Raw genomic sequence first — 20,840 nt, 5'->3', positions numbered from 1 at the left:
AACACCTCACATCCCTCTCTTCCATCCACCCTTCAGGGTCAAATCTAAGCAGACTATCCTTGTAACAGAGGCCCTGGCCACGGGACTTGTAGACCTCATGGCCCGCCCCTCAGTTCACAGCAGCCCAGAGAAGGAAGCCCAGAATAGGAAGTGCTGCGGCAGAGGGTGGGGAGGGACTCCCAGGAGAGGAGCCCAGCCCCCCCCCCCCCCCGGGGCAGAAACAGCTATTGTAGCCCCCCACTTCAGACAGAGGAGGAGGCTGATTTACAAGGCAGATCGGCTGGACCCCTGCCTGAGGCTATGAGTCCTGCATCTAGCCTGTAGGCTATAAGAGCACCCCAACTTCCGGACCAGGGCTGGGCGGGTGCCATGTGAGCCCAGTCTAGCTTCCCCTCCTGTTCACCCGCCTTCCTTCCCTCCTCCTGTCTGCTGGTATCTGCCCAACCTCTCCAAAGAGGGACACTTGACATCATGTCTCTGCTCAACCCTGTCCTGTTGCCCCCCAATGTGAAGGCGTATCTGAGTCAGGGAGAGCGCTTCATCAAGTGGGACGATGTGAGTAGGGACGGGCCCTGGGAGTGGCCGGTGCTGGGTAGCTCCCCGGTGCTTGGCAGAGTGGGTGGCTTGGTTTATGTCTCCCAGCACCCAGGCGCCTATGTGGCTTGGCTAGGCAGCTGGCACACAGCTAGATAAACAAGTCTGGGGTAAGGGTGCTTGTCCCTGGCTGCTGCGAGGAAGCCAGTGCATCTGGGAAGGAGGAGGTGGGCTGCGTGCATGTGTGTGTGTGTGTGTGTGTGTGTGTGTGTGTGTGTGTGTGTGTGAGGGGGAGCAGTATCAGAAAAGGTAATCTCTTTGGACCTGATTTACCCTTTTCCAAATCCCTGAAGATGATAAAGGTTTGTTTCTAGTAATTTCAGTGTTGGCAGGGGAAATGCATACCCCCGAGCTGAGATAGGGCAAGCAAACAAAAGAGATCAGCCAGGCCCCCTTCCCAGCAGAGACATCCCCAAGTTTGCTCTGGCAGGAGACCCGTAACCAGCTGGACCACCCCAGTCCACAGAACAAGATGCATCCTGTCCCAGGGAAGCCATGTTCTCCCTCGAGCTGTGACTGTGGGAGCAGTCACAAAAGGGCTGGGGATCCAGTTGAAAACTGGAGGGAGGTTCAAGCTTCTGGGGCCTGGGAAGGAACCTGCTGACTTCTGCTTCCCCTTGGTGGTTCACCTCAGCTCAGCCTTCTACCTGCCAACCTGTCTGTCAGGAAAAACAGCATTGTACCCCAGTCCGTGGAGTCTGCTCTTTCCTAGATGGTCTCTGGTCCTTCTGGGCCCTGAAAACACTGCCCTTAACCACAGAATCTCTTGGTCTAGGAAGAATAAAATGAGGACTGTCCTTCAGGGAGACTAGGCCTCTTTAAGAGAGCTCTAGACTGGCCTTAGGAAGGCTTGGGGTTTCCAACAGCACATGGCATTCAGGAGGTTACCTACAAGTATTACTTCAGCTCCCTGAATTGGCTTGTCTTGTTTCTCTGGGCAACGAGGGGAGTCTGAGTCTAGACCCTTTGGGGCTACGCTAGGTCAACGCATCTGGCTGCCCAGACTGTGGGGGTGAGGCCCTGGGATGAGATGCTTTCTGTTTTGGTTGGTGTGGCACGGTGCTAGCATGGTGGTGACACGAGGTGATGGGCATGGTGGTGGCACGCAGGTGATGATGGGGCATGTCTTAGGAGCCCCTGGAAGGAGGGAAGTGACTCACAGTGAAAACTGAAGTGGCTGCTCTCAGTTCCTCTGGGCAGTATGTATAACCTGAGCGGGCAGTGGGTCACCCGAGGTAGACACGCTGTGTGGCTCTCTCTCCAGCCTGGGGTTGACCCATTCACCTCCCCAAGCCAGAGCACTGTGTGATCCCTGGATCCTGACTCGCATGAGCAGGAATGTCCCAAGCCTGGTCACAGGACACGTGATCTATGAGCCAGGTTCTGCTCTTGGGCTGCTTTGGGTCGGGTTAGTAGGTGACAGGGATGTGTCCCACTCTATTAATAACTGTAGTGCAAAGGATACAGGCCAAAGCTGGCTCTGTTTAGTCTCCCACAGCCCCTTCAGAACATCCTTAGAGGGAAAACCTCTCCTAGCTATGGGAAGAAACTAAGCAAGCTATCAGACATGACCTTCACCCTTGGACAATGGTCCCACGGTCCCCACAAAACCCAGTCCTGTTCCAGAAACAAGTTAGAAGTGAAACTCCAGCCTTGCTTCAGCATTGTGCTTTGCTGTCCTCCCAGGCCTAGGTGAGGGCAGGTGCAGGCTCCCGAGGAAGGGCCGATGGTGGCGTTCTCAGCTCTTTCTTTTCTAGGTCCTTCTAAGTGGGGCACAGGGAGGTGTGGCAGTTCATTCTTGAATACGTGCTGTCAACAGCTGGCTTGGAATTTCTAAGTCTGACAGACCTTAAAACTTATTCTTCCTCTGGTGGTCTTTTTGATGATTTTGGGGGACACCCTCCTCCCTGTCTTGGGGCTCACTTGCTTGAAATCTCCCAATGCCTCTATTCAGGGGATCACTCACAATTACTTCTTCAGCTCCCTGTTACTCCCAGTTTCTTCTTCCTGAAGCACTGGGCCCTTCACCCATCATCCCTCACCCTTGAGTCCACTTTGGGTCCAGCAAGTACTCACAAGTTCTGAGGATGCAGGCTCATCCCATACAGTCACACCATGCACTCAGAGGCAGCCTACCTGGCACCTGCTGGATTTCTGAGGCTGAATTCCCCTGGGGAGGAAAAAACCCAGAGCTCACTACACAGCTTTGCCCAAAATCAGGTTTTTTACAAAATCTTCCCTGCTATGCTTTAATGACCTCTAACGCGGGAATCTTTCTTGTATCATTTTCTTGGTAGATCCCATATTTGGTCTGGTGTGTCAGCAGCAATAATCATGTATTGTTGGAAACTTCAGTTGCAATATCTTGTTTACGTATGCAAAGACTATTAAAATAGAAGATGGCTTATGTACTCTGTGGGGAGAACAGGGATTTCGAAGGCCAGCTCACTCATTCATTCATGTACTTATTCTGCAAACTCCAACCAAGTTCAAGGCTTACTGCCCCGGGGTCCTTGAGCTCATCGGGATTTCCCGGATGTGTTTCTATATCTGGGAACTGGTTCTTGACCACACCCCTCACATATTAATAACAACACATTTCAGGAAAGCCTTTTCTGAAGGGGTGAGGTGTGGGCTGGTCTTTGGAGACAATTCTGGCTGAGGAGGTTTGAGTACTTCACTTTGGAGGTGGGAGGGAACTTGGTGTCTCTCTGGGTTATTTGGACGGGAGGGGTAGGCTGTGCTCATGGTGGGATGGCAGGGCTTCTGAGGAGCAGATCCGCTGCTGTGTGTGCAGGGCCTTGACTGTGCAGGTGAGAGCCCAGGCTCTCATCTCTCACCGGTCAAGCTTTCCAGGATGGTAGCAAGGAATCTTGGAGAGGGATTCTGTCTTTTGATGGAGCCATGACCCTTGAGAACATGGAGAGGTAAAGAGGCATTGCTGGGGTCCAGAAAGTGTACCACCTCTCCTCCAGCAATTCCATCTCCCGTCCTCAAGGCCTCCCCCTGTTAGCTCAGAGAACAAAGGGTAATGTCTTCTAATTTCTAGGAAGGACATGGTCTCTGTCTGCGTCCTTGGCCTGGGCCGGGGAAGTTGGTCTGAGATCTCAGAGCAGAGAGATGACCCTTTCTCTCTGCAGGAAACTTCAATTGCCTCTCCAGTTATCCTCCGTGTGGACCCCAAGGGCTATTACTTATACTGGACATATCAGAGTAAGGTAAGACACTACCCAACAGGGCCCTTAGCTCCAACTGAACCAATGAACTCTGCTAGACCCCTGGTGGTATAGGATGGAGTCATGGATGCAGAGTAGAGACTGGCCTGGGAGAGAAGCCCCTGCGGCTCTCATGGGCCAGGGAGGGAAGCTGCAGTCACCTCCCTCCATGACTGCTTGGGCTCTGCTCAGTCCTGAATGTGTATCCCTTGGAGACAGCGGGAAAAGACGAGTCGGCTGAGCTGAAGGGCAGTGATGTACCGGTGGCTCCAGGTCACATCAGAGCTCAGCACTCAGAGGACAGGTTCAGCACCCAGACAGAACAACAGAAGAAGGCCTGGGGGCCTCCAAGATGGAAGACAGGGTGCAGGTTGCAGCTCTTATTCCAGAGAAGGAATGGGCCAAGGAGTAAAGAGGACCCCCATTAATAGAAACTGAGGAGTAGAAAGTGAAGGGAGGGGGTCCAGGTAGTCTTGGCATCCAGAGAAGGCAGCAGCTGGGATCGGAAGAGGTGTGGACGCTCTCCCCACTCTGATCATTGTGTCCCCACCCTTCTTTGCTCCCACTGGGAACTGGTACCAGGAGATGGAGTTTCTGGACATCACGAGCATCCGAGACACTCGCTTTGGCAAGTTCGCCAAGACGCCCAAGGTAGGTGGACCCCGAAGCAGCCACCAAAGAGCAAGGACCAAGTCTCTGCCGGGGTGGGGATCCCATCTGTGGGACCCGATGACTGGGTCCTAGGCTGCTAGACAGCAAGGATTCTAGCTCAGGCCCAGGAGGAGTGGTGTGGCAGCTGCTGCTCAGCTCGCCTGGGTTCTGAGCATGGGAACTGGTCACAGTGAGCCAAGAAAGCAGGAATGGAGGAGGAGGAGCCAATCCCTGCCCCTAAGCATGCCAGACTGTCTGGGAAGTGTTTCTTCTACCCCCTGCTCCCCATTGCTTGATGACTGCTTTGCCTACATTTACCTAAAGCTGGTAAAAAGATTAAAGTGATTGACAGTAGGAAGCAGGATCCCCGGAGTTAGGGGGCTAAGAATCTTGCTTCAAACAAAATTCCCAGGTCCCACTGCCTTAGCCAAGCTCTTCCTATGGGCCTCCCCTTCCGATGGCAGTTGCTGGAACCAGAGGCAGGGGGATACTGAGGCCTATGGTTCCTAGGTTCCGTGGCCATTCTGCCCCAGTGACCTGCAGTTCACGTGGCTGACAAGGAGATATAGGAAGTCATGTTGGGCAAGACTGAGGGTCAGCATACCTCATGGTACTACTGCTTCTTACAGAGCCAGAAACTCCGAGAGGTCTTCAACATGGACTTTCCAGACAACCACTTCCTGCTGAAAGCACTCACCGTGGTGTCTGGCCCGGACATGGTGGACCTCACCTTCCACAACTTCGTCTCTTACAAGGAGAATGTGGGCAAGGTGCATTGGCAACACCCGGGTAGTGTTGGCACTTGGGACAGCTTGACCTTCCTGCGAGAGTCAAAGGCCTGGGCCGAGAGGCTCAGGGGCACTTGTGGTCAGGGACATGACTTCTAGGCTCTGTGTTCTGCAGGACTGGGCTGAGGATATACTGGCTCTCACCAAACACCCCATGACAGCCAATGCTCCCCGAAGCACTTTCCTAGACAAGATGTAAGTACCCCCACCCCGCCTGAGCTCAAGGGGTTTGCTTGCCAGCCCACAGCCTAATGGGCTGCTTACCGTCCATCCCCTCAGCCTGGTGAAGCTTAAGATGCAGCTCAACCCTGAAGGGAAGATCCCTGTGAAGAAGTGAGTCTCTTGAGTTTCCTCTTAGCTGCCTCCCAGCTCCCCGAGCCTTCCCTCCCTAGGCATGACTCCTCTGCTGCCTGGTCCTTTTCTTTGCTCTCAGTTTTTTCCAGATGTTTCCTGCTGATCGCAAACGAGTAGAAGCTGCCCTCAGTGCTTGTCACCTTGCAAAAGGCAAGGTGAGTCGTTCTCCTCCCCCAGTCTACTAAGTCTCATTCCCACCAGAGAAAAGCATGGGATAGCGACGGATGGGGTGAGCCAAAATGACATCACTAGCCCATCAATAGCTCTCAAAGCCAATTAACCCAGAACCTCTGGTTACACTAGGCATAAAGGGTGGGACCATGGCAAGGGGGTGCAGTTCTGGACCTGGAGCTGCAAGGCCTGCCTCCAATAGTGCTAGGGGCAGTGTTGGGGAGAAGAGCAGATGAGGCGAGCCTTCCTATCCTAGCCTTGGGAACGGCGTCGGATGTTTTCATTGTCGGGGAGCAAGACAGGGTCAGCAGGGACAGGAGACCGGCCATGGGATCTGACGGTTCCAGGAAGGCACCAGTTCTCCTGGGTGTTAGGGGGAAGAGCAGGGCCAAGGGTGGAAGCTGCCAGGGCACAGACTTTGGCTCGACTGGGAAGCACATTTTCCACTTCTTTTTAATTAAGCAATTAATTTTTAATTACAAGTCAGATGGAGGGTCACCCCATGAGACGTCTTATGTGATTTACCAAAAAAAGAGCTCTCTGGGTAGATACGGCCCATGGCCAAGGCTCAAGCCTGGCTGGGGGAGTGGTGTTAGTCCTAAAGCCCTTGTCCACCTCGGCCAGCATCCTTGTGTTGTTACAACGCTCACCCCGTGAAACGTTTCTCCTGGTAAGAATCTAGAACAGTAGAAATGAGTAAAATGGAGACTGTAAGCATCTATCCTTATGAGCCACGTGAGGAATGCCCCCTTATAGGCCCAGTTTCTACAGCACTGGTGACCCCACGTGCAGCCGAGGCAGAGGAGAAGGTGGTCTGGGCTCCTGAGGTGGTCCTTACGGTTTGTACTGCTTGTCTGCTTCCAGTAACACCCAGCCACCTTCTCTCCTGAGCTCCCATCCCTAGCTGCGTCCTCCTTATTGGTCTGTTTCCCTTGTATCCCAGTAGAGGCCACTGACCAGCTTCAGAGGCAGAGCTGGGCTGGGGGAGACCCTCACCTCCAGTTAAAACTCAGGTTGATTTTCCAGTGCGATCCTGAGTGGTATTTAATGTTTGTTTTGTTTTCCGGAGGAACACAATGAAAAGCACAGGATCCCTGCATACTATCCATCTACTTTCCATTTCTAGTTCTACAGATTCACCTACTCTGGACATTTTACGTAAAGGGACTTATGCAGTCTGTGGTCTTGACATTGGGCTTTATTCACTCAACATAGGGTTTTCAAGATTCATCTATGTGGTAGCATCAGCGCTTCATTTTTTTTTTTTTTATATTGCGGTATCATAGTCTATGTTGACAGATACTTGGCTTCTCTCCACTTTTTGACTATTATGAATAATGCCTCTATAAGCATTTTTGTCATGATTCTGCTTTCAGTCTTCTTGGATACATACATTCAGGTGAAATTGGTGACTATATTTACCATTTTTGAGGGACAGACGAACTGTTATGTGGAGTGGCTGCATCATTTGACTCTCCTACCAGCATTGAAGAAGGGTTTCAATGTCCCTACACCCCACCAGCAGCACTACTGCCCACCATGGTTGATGCTATCCTAGTGGGAATGAAATGATATCTCATTGTGATTATAATTTGTATTTATCTAATAACAAATAATGTGTGAACATCTTTTCATGTACTTATTGATCGTTTCTACATCTCCTTTGCAGACACATCATTTCAAATTCATTGTCTATCTCTCATTTGAATTTTTTGTATGTATGTGTGTTTACTGTGTGTGTGTGTGTGTGAGAGAGAGAGAGAGAGAGAGAGAGAGAGAGAGAGAGAGAGAAAGAGAGAGAGAGAGAGAGAGAGAGAGAGAGAGAGAGAGGGAGGGAGTTTGTACATGTGTGGAGATTGAGGTCAATGTCAAGTGTCCCTCTAAATCACTCTCCATCTTACTTTTTAAAGGTTTGTTTATCTTTCAAATTATGTGTCTGTGTCTATGTGAGGATATACGCCTGGGAGTGCAGGTGCCTGCAGAGGCCAGAGGCATCAGATCCCCCTAGAGCTGGAATTTCGGGCAGCTGTGAGCTGTCTGGTGTGGGTGCCTGGAATTGAACTTAGGTCCTCTGTAAAATCGATATTGGCCCTTATCCACTGAGCCTTCTCTCCAACTTCCATCTTATTTTTTGAAGGGCATTCATTGACCCTGGAGCTCATGTTTGGCTGGCTGGTAGTAAGCTTCAGGGATCTGTCTACTCCCGACCCTGGGGACACAGATACACACACACTGAGACCAGCATTTATGTGGGTGCTGGGATCTGAATTCGGGTCTTCAGGCTTGCTCAGCAGGGACTTGAACAGCCAAGCCATGCCCTATCCTTTGGGTTATCTTTTGGTTGTTGAATTACCACTTAACAGACAATTGATTTGTAAATATCTCATTCTGTGGATTATCTATCCTTCTCTCTTTCTTCCTCCCTCCCTCCCTCTCTCCCTTCCTTTATTCCTTAGCTCAGGTTACCCTTCAGTTTCTTGATGGCATCCTTACAAGCATACATACTTTAGATTTTGATGAAGTCTGATTTTTATCTCTTTGTGTATGTGTGTCTCTTTTGTTTTTTTCCAAATTATTTGTGTTTTGTTTGTGTGTTTGTTTGTTTGGTGTGTGTGTGTGTGTGTGTGTGTGTGTGTGTGTGTGTGTGTGTGTGTGGTGGTGGTGGTGGTGGTGGTGTATACTGGGTCTTGTGCATATTAGGCAAATACTCTGTTACTGTTGAACTGCTTTATTTCCCTCTCCAAACCTCCAAGTCAGGTTTTACCTCTCATATCTCGGGGCTCTGCTGTCAGATGTATAGTTGTCTACATTCAAACAGTTTCTTTAGATAATTTGTTCTTCACTTAGAAGGAAAAAAGGAAATGAGAGTCCAGTACTCAGGCCGGAAAGCACAGCGCCCCTTGCTTCTGACATTTTACCCTCTTTAAGCTCCTGCTGTTTCAACCCTGTTCCAGCTACAGAACTAGCTACTATCCAAAATCCTCGTCAAAGCAAGCCCGCTAGCTGGTGCTGCAGTCAGATGACAAGGCCCTTGAGATGCGTGTGCCCACGTGCCTGTCTGCCTTAAGGACTCTCTCTGATCAGGCCACCTTTCCCAGAGCTGGGGACAGGTTGTCCTGAGTCTTAGCTCTGAGCAGGTGAGATAAAGGGTAACAAGGTGGTTCTTCCAGAATGATGCCATCAATCCCGAGGACTTCCCAGAGTCTGTGTACAAGAGCTTCCTCATGAGTCTCTGTCCTCGGCCAGAAATCGACGAGATCTTCACTTCTTAGTGAGTTCCTTGGGCTGGGCATGGAGTGGTTGGTGGTAAGGAAGGCAGTTCCTTCCTTCCACCCACTCTTTTGGGAATCACAAGGTTGGACAAGAGAAGAGGGCAGTCCAAGCCTTCAGGTTCAAAGACTGCATCTGTGCCCCCCTCCCCCGGCCTGCAGCCATGCTAAAGCTAAACCCTACATGACCAAGGAGCACCTGACCAAATTCATCAATCAGAAGCAGCGAGACGCTAGGCTCAACTCCTTGCTGTTCCCGCCTGCCCGGCCTGAGCAGGTGCAGACGCTCATCGACAAGTACGAACCCAGCGGCATCAATGTGCAGAGGGGTGAGAACCGAGGAGTCCCCACTTCCTGCAGTCTCATCCCTCCCTGGGAGCCGAGGTGCAGCCATGACCTGCCTGCTACCCACTGTCTTGCAGGCCAGCTGTCACCAGAGGGCATGGTCTGGTTTCTCTGTGGACCAGAGAACAGTGTGCTAGCCCACAATACACTGCTGCTCCACCAGGACATGACCCAGCCACTGAATCACTACTTCATCAACTCCTCACACAACACCTACCTGACAGGTGGGTTCCGGAAACCCGTGTCCATCCGCTCCTGGGCCCTGGATTCTCACAGGACAGACTATGAGGTTGTGAGGGGACTAGCCTGGCTGTGAGTGACATCTTTCCCCTTCTCTCCACCGGCCCAGCTGGCCAGTTTTCAGGCCTTTCCTCAGCTGAGATGTACCGCCAGGTGCTCCTGTCTGGCTGCCGTTGTGTGGAGTTAGACTGTTGGAAGGGGAAGCCCCCCGATGAGGAGCCCATTATCACCCATGGCTTCACCATGACCACAGATATCTTGTTCAAGGTGGGTCTTGGGGTACGGAGACTGATTACAGTGGTCACCAGAAAAGGGCTGAGGAGAGGCTTTCTGAAGCTAGGGGAGTGAAGCTGGAGGGAAGAAATTTCTGGAATGCCTCAAGCTGCTTCGAGGCTACTGTGGCTATCTAGTTTCATGCCTATGCTGAAGCTAAGTAGTGGGTAGAGGTACTGTGGGGAGGGGCACCGTGGGGAGGGGCACCGTGGGGAGGGGCACCTTGGGAGGGACTACCCTCTTTACAGAGTTCCTTTCTCTTCTAGGAAGCAATTGAAGCCATTGCAGAAAGTGCCTTTAAGACCTCTCCCTATCCTGTCATCTTGTCGTTTGAAAACCACGTGGACTCGTGCGTATCCAGGGCTACCCAGCCTCATTCTCTACCTGCGCCCCAGCCTCTGGCCTGAACCCCACTCACACACATGCACTGTCCCTGGCCTCTAGTCCTTCATTGAGTTTTCTGGTCTCAATACAGCCTCCCTGGGACCTCATCTTCTCCTTCCTGTGTTCCTACCTCCCCCACTTCCTGGACGTCTGATCTGGGCCATCAGGGCACAAAAGACGGGCAGGAGAATTGGTGTGAAGCAATTAACCCCTTCCTTTTCTTTTGTTCGCTGCTACCAGACCCCGCCAACAGGCTAAGATGGCCGAGTACTGCAGGACTATGTTTGGAGAAACCCTGCTCACAGATCCCCTGGAAAAATTCCCTGTGAGTGCAGTCTTGTGGGGCATCTGGACCTGGGGAAAGGTGGAACCAGGTTAGAAGGGCAGAGATACTTGAGTTCCTTTGGTTGGATTGCGAGTCTGGGCTCCTGTCACCTACCACGTGTCAGAGAGTATGCTAGAATTAGGGGTCTCCTAGTGATGGAATTTATCTGTAATCCCAGCACTTGAGAGGCTGAAGCAGGAAGATCTCAAGTTTCATGCCAACCAGAGCTGCATAGTGAGAACCTATCTAAAACGATCAAACAAACAAAACAAAACAAACCTAAATTCCACAGTTGCTGTCCCAGGTTTCTGACCCTCTTCATGAGGAGATGGACAAGCATCCAGGCCAAGTACAGCCAGCGGTTGCTATGGGAAACAATGCTCGAGAGTTAGAGGATCAGGGAAGGCTTCCTGGAGGGATGCGGTGGTTAAGGTGAAATCTGGAAGATGACAAAGACTCAGTGAGCATGGGAAAAGCACCTTCTAGTCAGAAGGATCAGGTGAAAGAGACATTACTGCCCAGGATCAGGTAATTTTGGTCAAGTGGGAATTGAAGACACAAGGGGTAATGGCGGGAAACGAGGCAACAGACATAGGCCCACACCAGAGGGGCACAGCTTGGCGTAGGGAGCACACACCACAGAAGAAGCAATGGTGCCCACTTTTCCCCTTTCTGCAGCTGAAGCCTGGCATCCCTCTGCCCAGCCCTGAGGACCTCCGGGGCAAGATCCTCATTAAGAATAAGAAGAACCAGTTTTCTGGGCCAGCATCCCCCAGCTTCCCTGGTGGGCAGAAACCTGGTGGGGAGGCCGAGGGCAGCGGCCCGTCTAGTGTCCCTATTGAGGAGGACACAGGTGAGTGAGTAACAAGAATGGGGTGGGGTTTGGGGAGAGCCAGTGCTGATGAAACTCTGTGTGTCAGTGTGGACTGCTGAGGACCGGACTGAGGTGGAGGAGGAGGTAGTGGAGGAGGAGGAAGAGGAGGAGTCAGGAAACCTGGATGAAGAAGAGATAAAGAAGATGCAGTCGGATGAGGTGTGTGGGGACAGTCCCTCTGCCGTCTCCATCGTGGTGCCATCTGGGTGGACATGGACTGCCATCTGGGCTCTGCCCTGTTCCTTTCTTCACTCTCCCATTCAATCTCTAGGGTACAGCAGGCTTGGAGGTGACAGCTTATGAGGAAATGTCCAGCCTTGTCAATTACATCCAGCCCACCAAGTTCATCTCCTTTGAGTTCTCTGCACGTATGTGTGTTAGTACAGGGAGGTGGGGGAGGAGAAGGCGGGCTGGGCTCAGGAGAAAGCTGCCCTCATTCAAGAGTGGCCTGGTGAGCGGGATGAAAGGAAGGGAGACCTGTCCCCTCCTTGCACTAAGGTCCTTGTCCATAAATACTCAGTCGAGGAGTCAGGCAAAGGACTTGTTTAAGTGGTAGTGGCTCCCAGCGTTGGACTGAAGAACTTGGCAGCACATGAAATGTTCTGGAGTGTGTCAGTGACAGGCAGGTCGCTATGACAGGCCACCTCATCCAGGCCTGTCTGGGGCTTCTGGAGTTTCCTAAAGTTTTGCAGCTCCCAGCCCTGGATTATATTAAGTGCTGCCCCCAAGGCTAGGAGCCCCAGTCCTGGAGGTAAGAGTTCCTGGGAGAGCGTGCCTTTAACCCCAGCACTGGTGAGGAGGAGAGTGGGTGTCTGAAATAGGAACTACATAGTGAGTTTCAGAACAGCCAGGACTCCACATAGAGAAACCTTGTCCAAAGAGAGTGGGGGGGGGGGTTCCCAGGAGGAGGTGGAAGCTTTCTTACCCCATTGGATCCTTCCTGCTATTTGCCCTGGTCTTTTCAGGGTGCACTCAAGTGCATTCCCCACTCTCTGGTGTGTCCCCCCAACACAAGCAGTTCAGTCCCTTTCTGAACACCCTTGTGCAGTTGATCTCTGCAACACTGACTGACAATGCCTGACCTCACAACCTGTTCTGCTACCTGGGCATGCCCAGAATGTGCTTTGGAGGGCATGGGGTACTGCCCTTAGCATACGGCTGTCCCTCTGTGCTCTAGCTAATTTCTTACACATTTCATTCCCTGTAAATGTCACTGCCTGGGATCCTTGAGGCTTCACCAGCCAAAGTCCCCTCGTTGGGGGCTTGCAGGAAGGCCTGGAGTCCTTCTGACAAAAATGACCTTGGCCAGCACTTACACTCAATAACAAACAGCGTATGACTTTGTGTGTCCCAGGGGCATGCGCAAGGACTCTTTCAGCTGTACACCCCAGCTATTCTTTCACTAGGTGTATGTCCATATGTTCCTGATACCCCGGACTCAGCCTCATGTGTCCCCCACACCCTCCATGTCCATCCATGGCACGTAGCCCTCACTCTTTAGGACCGTGGTGCAGGCTCTCTCCCTCTGCATGTCCACTTTGAAGTCCCTTTGCCCCAGCACACATATTCCTCTCAAATCTGACTACTAAAACCCGAGACCACAACAGAATTCTGGATTGGAAGCATTGCTCTCTGGAGGAAGGTGCCACAAAAGGAGGGCAGGGCGGAGCCAGAGGGCAGCCTGATGTGGAGTTCCGAACCTCCCTTTCTCCCTTGCTCAGAGAAGAACAGAAGTTACGTCATCTCCTCCTTCACGGAGCTCAAGGCCTATGAGCTGCTCTCTAAGGCCTCGATGCAGTTTGTGGAGTATCCTTGAGGTTTCACTAGCCAAGGCCCCTGGTGGGATGGGGCTTGGGAGGAGGGCCTGGGGTCCTGCTGGTGCAAGTGGCCTTGGCCAGATCCTATACTCAGCAACAGCTACAATAAACGCCAGATGAGCCGAGTGTACCCCAAGGGCACACGCATGGACTCTTCCAACTACATGCCCCAGATGTTCTGGAATGCTGGATGCCAGATGGTTGCCCTCAATTTCCAAACAATGGGTAAGAACCCTCCCCTGGGCCCTGCCTATCCCATCTTTACCCCTCCCTGGGGGAATCTTTGGTGCATACGAGCTATGGCGTTTGTGTAGGCTCTGGGAGCATGTCTTGGTATGTGAACACTTTGGGGAGGGGAGCATTTCCTCATGCCTGTTCAGCTGTTCATATATCAGAACACACGTAAGACACCAAGGCTGGCCTGGGTTCTGGCTGCTCGGTTTGGTTGTGTTTTTGGAAACACCTGTGCCAGCTATCCCAGATTCACTGTGAATTTGCAGCCCAGTCATACACTGTTCCTTGCTGACTCGAGGCTGAGGACCTTTCCTGAGAGGCTAGATACCCCAAGGACCTGGGATGGGACACGAGAAACTCTCGCCCTCATGATCTACCCAAATCTCCCCATTCCCAAGGCAAGAGAGGCTTGAAAGTATTGAAAGGAGACTGAGAATGGATTTAGGCGACATCATCCTCACTGCGTCCTCTCACACCCCCAGACCTGCCAATGCAGCAGAACATGGCACTGTTTGAGTTCAACGGGCAGAGTGGATACCTCCTGAAGCATGAGTTCATGCGCAGGCTGGACAAGCAGTTCAACCCCTTCTCAGTGGACCGCATTGATGTGGTGGTAGCCACCACCCTTTCCATCACGGCAAGGCCTAGGGCTGACAAGTGGCTGGGAGGGCTGGGCTCTTGAGAAGGAAGGGCCGAGAAGCCCACCGCTCTGCCCCAACCCCCTTCCCTGATATCCTGAAGACTTCAGCCCCAGCCAGTTCGTGCAGTAGCAAGTTGCCTTGGAAACTGCCTCCTCCTCAGCACAGGAGTCTGCCTCTTAGTCCCCATGGAAACCAAGGGGAAGGGCTGAGGCTCCGGTGGGGGAGGGGAGAGGGTCGTCCATGCTGGGCAGCGAGCCCAGGCTCCAGTTGTCACTCCCTTCTTGTCTGAGGAGAAATATGGGTGACCGGCCTCTCCCCTGAGTGCCGGAAGCACCCAGGTCCTTAGAGCTTGGCTGTAAATCTTGAGTCACACAGCCTCTATTTGATGGCTAGTGTTGAAAGGGATTTTCTTAATACCCACGATAGATACTTAGCCCTGTGGAGACAAAGGCCCGACGGCTTAGGAACCAGCCTGAGTGGGATATCTAATGCTGGCCCCCACTTGGGTCCTCACCCGTAGGTGATCTCTGGGCAGTTCCTGTCAGAGCGCAGCGTTCGCACCTATGTGGAAGTGGAACTCTTCGGCCTCCCAGGGGACCCCAAGAGGCGCTATCGCACCAAGCTGTCACCTACTACTAACTCCATCAATCCTGTCTGGAAAGAGGAGCCCTTCGTCTTTGAGAAGGTGCCAGGGATGGGGCTGGCATTGGGGTCTGTCCCTGGTTCTTGACCTCTGCCCACAGATGAGAGGAAACAATGGAAGAGGAGCTCCTAGACCTACCATTCCCTCCCTCTGCCCCTCATCTATTACTTTCTGACTTTCAGAGGTCCCAAACTGAAGTTCATTAGGGGTGTGTGTGTGTGTGTGTGTGTGTGTGTGTGTGTGTGTGTGAGAGAGAGAGAGAGAGAGAGAGAGAGAGAGAGAGAGAGAGAGAGAGAGAGAGAGGACACATTAGGATTAGGGATGGAAACATGAACTCCCTGCTCAGGTAAGGGGATGGTGGAATTCTTTTGTCTCCTTGGACACTGGTTGGCAAATCTGCCAAGGGCCATTTGCATGGGACTCACTGTCCTGGGTGCACATCTAGCCTTTTCCCCCTTGTGAGCCTGGCACAAACTGTAAGATGCCTGTATGTGCCATAGGGCATGCCTTCTGCCTATCCTCACCAAATCTGGTAAGTCTGCCAGGCTCTTACTCTGGCACGGAGACTTCTGGAGACAGGGGAGGGCAGCTTGGCTCCCCCATGTCCACTCCTCAGCCTTTCCTGTGCTGCACTCCCTCCAGATCTTGATGCCTGAGTTGGCCTCCCTCAGGATAGCTGTGATGGAAGAAGGCAACAGATTCCTTGGGCACCGAATCATCCCCGTCAACGCCTTACACTCTGGTAAGGAGTGGGCTTCTTAACTACTTGCAGAGAGTCTGAGTCTGAGACTAGCATCCTGCCTAGAGGTGAGGGAACTTCTGACAGGGTCTTTGAGGCCTCACCAGCTTATCTAAGGAGTGGGACAGGAATAGACTTTCTCTGGGAACCTGACCTGTGGGAACTCTGCCCACCGAACAGAATGCCCGTGATTTTCTGGACTCACTGTTACAGATTCCTGAGCAGCTGGCATCCCCGGGTACTCAGAATGTGGGAGAAGAGCTGGGGAGATGGCTCAGCGGGCAGAGACACTTGCTGCTAAGCCTAATGATCTGAGTTTGACCCTAGGCCCCACATGGTGAAAGGAGAGAACTTGTTCCCACAAGCTGTCCTCTGACCCCTGCATGCACATGTACACGCGTGTTCACACAAAGTAAATACATAAAAATGTAATAAGACTGTGTGAGGAGCTTAAAACACATTCTCATAACAAACACATGAGGCAGATAGATGAGGAGAGACTTGGAGAGATAGCCTAACCCGCCCAAAGTCGCATAGTAAGGAAGCAGAGCGTTAGAGTTAAGACCCTGGCCGGTGACTCTAAAGGCAGATATCCGAAGTGCTGTTTGTGTGTAGATCTGGGCAGGAATGGGCTCTGGCTTACCATTTCCATCTGCCTCATCGTGTTCAACAGGATACCACCACTTGTGCCTGCGCAGTGAGAGCAACATGCCTCTTACCATGCCCGCCCTCTTCATCTTCCTGGAGATGAAGGACTATGTACCCGACACGTGGGCAGGTAGGAGACCTGAGGCATGCCAGGGGCCCCAGACTGCCCGTTCCCTTTCCTTCATTGAGCCAGTATCTGAAGTGGAACAAGAAAAGGATGGTAGGGGGACCCTTCTAGGCCCAACTTCACACATACCAGGCTGGTCACGTCTTGTGCTTCCCAGATCTTACTGTGGCTCTCGCCAACCCCATCAAGTACTTCAATGCCCATGATAAGAAGTCTGTGAAGCTCAAGGAGGTGACAGGAAGTCTGCCTGAGGTCTGTGTCACCTGGACTACTGCCAAAAACCTCCAAGAGCTGTGGAATGAGTGGGGAGGGGCAGAGTTCCCTGCTCAGGGAAAGGGGTGTTAGAGACACCTTTCTAACGGGCTGTCCTCGCACAGAAGCCCTTCTCGTCCGGGATTCCTGTTGCCAGCCAGTCCAATGGAGCATCAGTCCCAGCAGGCAACGGGTCAACAGGTAGGTCTTCCTGGGTCCACCTGCCTAGTGTATAGCTCTCCACCCCTCCCACCACACCCGTAGTCCCCCAGAGACTAACAATTTCATCTAGGAAGGGAGATCCGGGTCTGAAGCTTCAGCACCAGAAAGGGTTATTTGCAGGGCCTCAAACTGCCACCCTGCAGAGAACCAAACTGAGGTGCCTCCAAGGCACCTGGCAGTCCAGTCCTGTGCTCTTACAGCACCTGGGGCCAAGGCCAAGGAGGACGCTAAGAAAGAAGTGGCAGATAAGGCCTGCTGAGCCCTGTGATCTGGGCACAGGATCTGGGGAGAGGGCCTGGAACTATGGGGAGCCAGCAGGGCAGGAAAGACGCTCTGGGCGGCTTGACGCCTTAGCCATGCCTCTTCAGAGCCACAGACCACCAGCTTGGAGGAGCTGCAGGAGCTGAAGAGCGTGGTGAAGCTGCAGCGGAGACACGAGAAGGAGCTTCGAGAGCTGGAGCGGCGTGGAGCCAGGCGCTGGGAAGAGCTGCTGCAGCGTGGCACCGCACAGCTGGCAGAACTCGGGGCTCCAGCAGCTGGCTGCAGGCTCCGCCCGGGCAAGGGCTCCCGCAAGAAGAGGTAAGGGAGTCAGAGGGGTCCTGCCCTCCCCCGCAGTGTTGGCTCCTGGCTCAGGGCCTGTTCCCACGTGACTTCCTCCGCAGGACCCTGCCCTGTGAGGAGACTGTCGGGGTGGCACCTAGCGAGCTTCCCGAGGGTGCAGACCCGCGCGTGCAGGAGCTGAAGAACAGGCTGGAGCAGGAGCTGCAGCAGCAAGGCGAGGAGCAGTATCTCTCTGTCCTCAAGCGCAAGGAGCAGCACGTGACCGAGGTCTGGGACGCGGCAGGGCAGCCACCAACCCCACCCATCCTGCGCGGCCAAACTGCTCGCTAAGCCTGCCCTTCCTCCTTCGCAGCAAATCGCCAAGATGATGGAGCTGGCCAGAGAGAGACAGGCTGCGGAACTCAAGACCTTCAAGGAGACCTCAGAAACGTGAGAGGGCCTCCCTTGTCTGCCTGTCCCTACCTCCGGGGCAGCTCACAGAGTATCTCCTTCCCCCTGTCTCCCCTCAGTGACACCAAAGAGATGAAGAAAAAACTGGAGGCCAAGAGGCTGGAACGGATCCAAGCCATGACCAAAGTCACCACAGACAAGGTGGCCCAGGAGAGGTAAACCCTGAAGGGGAGGCCCAGCTGAGCAGGCCCCACTCCAGCTGGAAGAGGGTCTTCCTACAAGGGATCCTAACTCGTCTCCCACAGCTCTTCCCGCTCTCTTGGCCCCTAACGAGTTGGTCCCACGGCTGTATCTCTCCGAGTTTCCCTTGAGCAAAACACAGTTGCCCACAGTGCTTAAGCAGAGAGGAGCAATGGAGGGAAACCGTGGAGAGAGAGAGAGAGAGAGAGAGAGAGAGAGAGAGAGAGAGAGAGAGAGAGAGCGAGAGCGAGCGCCTGGGGATAGCAGCCTGTCCACTTAGATGGCTGTGCTCCCCACCTGGGCCCACCCTGGCTGCCTTTAAGTCAGTGTGTTTTAGTGAGGAAGTAGGTAGGCCCCAGGACTCCCAGAGCCCCCTCTCCATCTTCCAAGTTGGTCTCTCTGCTCGTTGCTGCTTCAACAAGTTCTTATTTGTGGAGCCCTTAGGACTCTGCCCCCCCCCCCAAGTCCCTTTGTAAAACCCCAATTATATCCACAGGCTCAAGAGAGAGATTAACAACTCCCACATCCAGGAAGTGGTGCAGGCTATCAAGCAGGTATGCGGGTCTGTGTCCTTCCCAAACACTCTCTAGACAGGCGTGCGTGCGTGGGTATGTGGATGTCCTTCCTTTCAGCCCTTACGGCATGCTGTCCAGAAGTGCCCGTATATGCGGCCTGGAGTGAGAGGAAGTACTCAGGCCTGTGTGAAGGGAACTGTCTGGGAAACACGAGTTAGCTGGTCATGGAAGAATGGGATCAGATGGGGTGGGTGAGGAAGGCTCCCCGAGGTGCCATAGAATGGAAAGGGGAAGGAAAGCCCCACCGAGAATGGCCCTAAAGCTCCTTCCCTGGGCCTTGCTGACCACAGCAACAGGCCTGGCACCTGCTGTGGCCCTGACCTTGTATCAGGCAGGACGCCCGAGTGCTTCCTGTGAGCTGTCACATGTAATAATCCTTCCCAATCCCTTGAGCCAAGTCCTATTACCTCATTTTACAAATTGCAGAGAAACCGCCCAGAGCTTAAGGAATTTGCCCCAAGTCTCACTGCTGGCTGGCTGAGATTAGAGCTGGATTCCAAGCTAGCCTGCACTGTTCAGATTCTCGGCCTCTCACCCCTACCCAGATGACGGAGACCCTGGAGCGGCACCAGGAGAAGCTGGAAGGGAAGCAGACCGCCTGCCTGGAGCAGATACGGGAGCTGGAAAAGCAGGTGAGAAGATCTCAGTCCTGGCCCCAGTGGAGCCAAATTACACTCGAGGGTGGGAAGGGGCCCAACCCCCCGGGGCTCTGGGCAGGAGGTCAGGGAAGGGGACCATCGCATCCGACCAGGGGGTCACAGGCAGGTTCTCATGGTGTCCCGAGGCACTTTCAAATGAGACATCTCTGCAGATTTCTTTGCTTGACCATTCTCCTGGGAGGTTCTCTGATGGGCTTCACTACCCCCATCTACTCCAGTTTCCTGGGAGCTCTGACTAGACTAAGCATCTTAGTTTTTCATAGTCCAGAGTTGGGGGTGGATTGGCAGGGCTCCTTCCTAACCCAGGTAGTGACCCCCTGCTGTCCCTACAGTTCCAGGAGAAGGCGCTGGCTGAGTATGAGGCCAGGATGAAGGGCCTGGAGACGGAAGTAAAGGAATCAGTGAGGGATTGCTTCAAGGCCTGCTTCCCCACTGAAACAGAGGACAGGCCTGAGGGGTCCTGCGAGGCCCCCAAAGAGTTGTGTCCACAGGAACCACTCATGAACAAAGCAGACACCCAGGAGAGCCGCCTCTGACGCCACCATCCTCACTCAGACATTTTAGCAAGGATAGTCACACCCTTCTCTGGAACATGCTTCTATTCCCTAGAAGAGAAGAACCCTGCTACTCGGGGGCTGTGGGAGCCTGTGTCTTCCTTGGATGTTCCAGGAAAAGGCAGGAAGAAGAGACCACCAGCGTGAAGAACCCACTTGGAATCCACGTCTTTTTCTAAGCTGGCTTCTTCTGTCATCAAAGGCAAAAGACCGAGAGAGAGGAGATTGGCTTCTGGTCTTCCCTCCGCCTTTCCTAGTGCACAACTAACAGCTCTTCACTTGGAGCTCTCTTTCCTGGAGGCTTGCCTTCGCTCCCCAGAACCTTTATGCTTCTACATGGGGCCCCAGTAGAACCAAATCCAAGCCCTCCTGCCTTGATGTAGGGGCTTCTAGGCCACATCTCAGGCCTCCTTGAGTACAGAGTGTTGTTGCCATCTCCTTAAGGCAGAGCCTGGTACTGCCTCAAAGCTCTCTGGGGATGGCTACTTCCAGAATGGCAGCAAAAGGCCCTGCCCTCACCTCCTGCCTGTGGGGACAGGCGGCTGCATGGACAAGATTCCTTGACTGCTCAAACACTGGAGTGGTGAGGGGGGACTTCTCGAGTGCTCTCTCTCCCCCCTATGAACCTGGGTTCACCCTTTTTTCTGGGTCTCGGTCTGGCACTCCCTATCAGGTACCCCACCCCTATCAAGTGGGTTGCTTGAGGAAGGAGTTCATCATCATTTTCTTTCCTGTATTTAGGTGGTTTATTTATTTTCTTTCTATGCCTACCAAAAAAAACCCTTACCTGGAACTTCCTGCCTTAGGCTGGCCTCTGTTCTCTGGTTAGGAAAAGACAGCAGAGGAGTGGAATGTCTCTGAAATAAAGCTGCTTGGATGAGGATGGGGGTGGGTCCCTGGGGAGTCCCCCGGGGCTCTCTGTAACATGGCCCTGCCTCTGGCCTTGAACAGGAGTTGCTTCCCCATCGGCTGGTCCTGATGCTGGAACCACTGGAGGATGATGTCATTCCCCTTCTCCACTCCCACACAGATGGGGCCCTTCCTTGTCTCCACCC

The 20,840-nt window shown here is 53.2% G+C and overlaps 1 protein-coding gene across 1 annotated transcript; it reads left to right on the top strand.

Moving 5' to 3' along the window:
- Positions 1–341: 341 nt before the first annotated feature.
- Plcb2 (phospholipase C beta 2) lies at positions 342–19,950 on the top strand. The gene is made up of 31 exons (XM_059261142.1): positions 342–555; positions 3,735–3,812; positions 4,392–4,460; positions 5,090–5,230; positions 5,364–5,443; positions 5,528–5,581; positions 5,682–5,757; positions 8,944–9,044; positions 9,205–9,371; positions 9,465–9,611; positions 9,737–9,894; positions 10,167–10,249; positions 10,525–10,609; positions 11,288–11,462; positions 11,530–11,642; positions 11,755–11,851; positions 13,205–13,289; positions 13,401–13,525; positions 14,017–14,171; positions 14,696–14,860; positions 15,461–15,560; positions 16,231–16,335; positions 16,490–16,584; positions 16,710–16,785; positions 17,175–17,385; positions 17,469–17,634; positions 17,720–17,796; positions 17,877–17,972; positions 18,494–18,551; positions 19,118–19,204; positions 19,564–19,950. Exons 1-31 carry the CDS (start codon positions 472–474, stop codon positions 19,765–19,767), a joined length of 3,513 nt encoding a protein of 1,170 aa, XP_059117125.1. The 5' UTR covers positions 342–471; the 3' UTR covers positions 19,768–19,950.
- Positions 19,951–20,840: the final 890 nt, after the last annotated feature.

Source organism: Peromyscus eremicus, chromosome 4 (genome assembly GCF_949786415.1).
Source record: "Peromyscus eremicus chromosome 4, PerEre_H2_v1, whole genome shotgun sequence".
Lineage (NCBI taxonomy): Eukaryota > Metazoa > Chordata > Mammalia > Rodentia > Cricetidae > Peromyscus > Peromyscus eremicus.
The sequence above is the reverse complement of the archived record's forward strand: the minus strand, read 5'-3'. Positions and strand labels throughout refer to the sequence as shown.

Excerpts from the sequence above, each read along its gene's own strand:
- Plcb2 (XM_059261142.1), top strand. The coding sequence starts at position 472 with ATGTCTCTGCTCAACCCTGTCCTGTTGCCCCCCAATGTGAAGGCGTAT. Across the intron at positions 9,372-9,464 it reads CGGCATCAATGTGCAGAGGG|GCCAGCTGTCACCAGAGGGC; the intron begins GTGAGAACCGAG and ends ACTGTCTTGCAG. Across the intron at positions 17,635-17,719 it reads AGGAGCAGCACGTGACCGAG|CAAATCGCCAAGATGATGGA; the intron begins GTCTGGGACGCG and ends CCTCCTTCGCAG.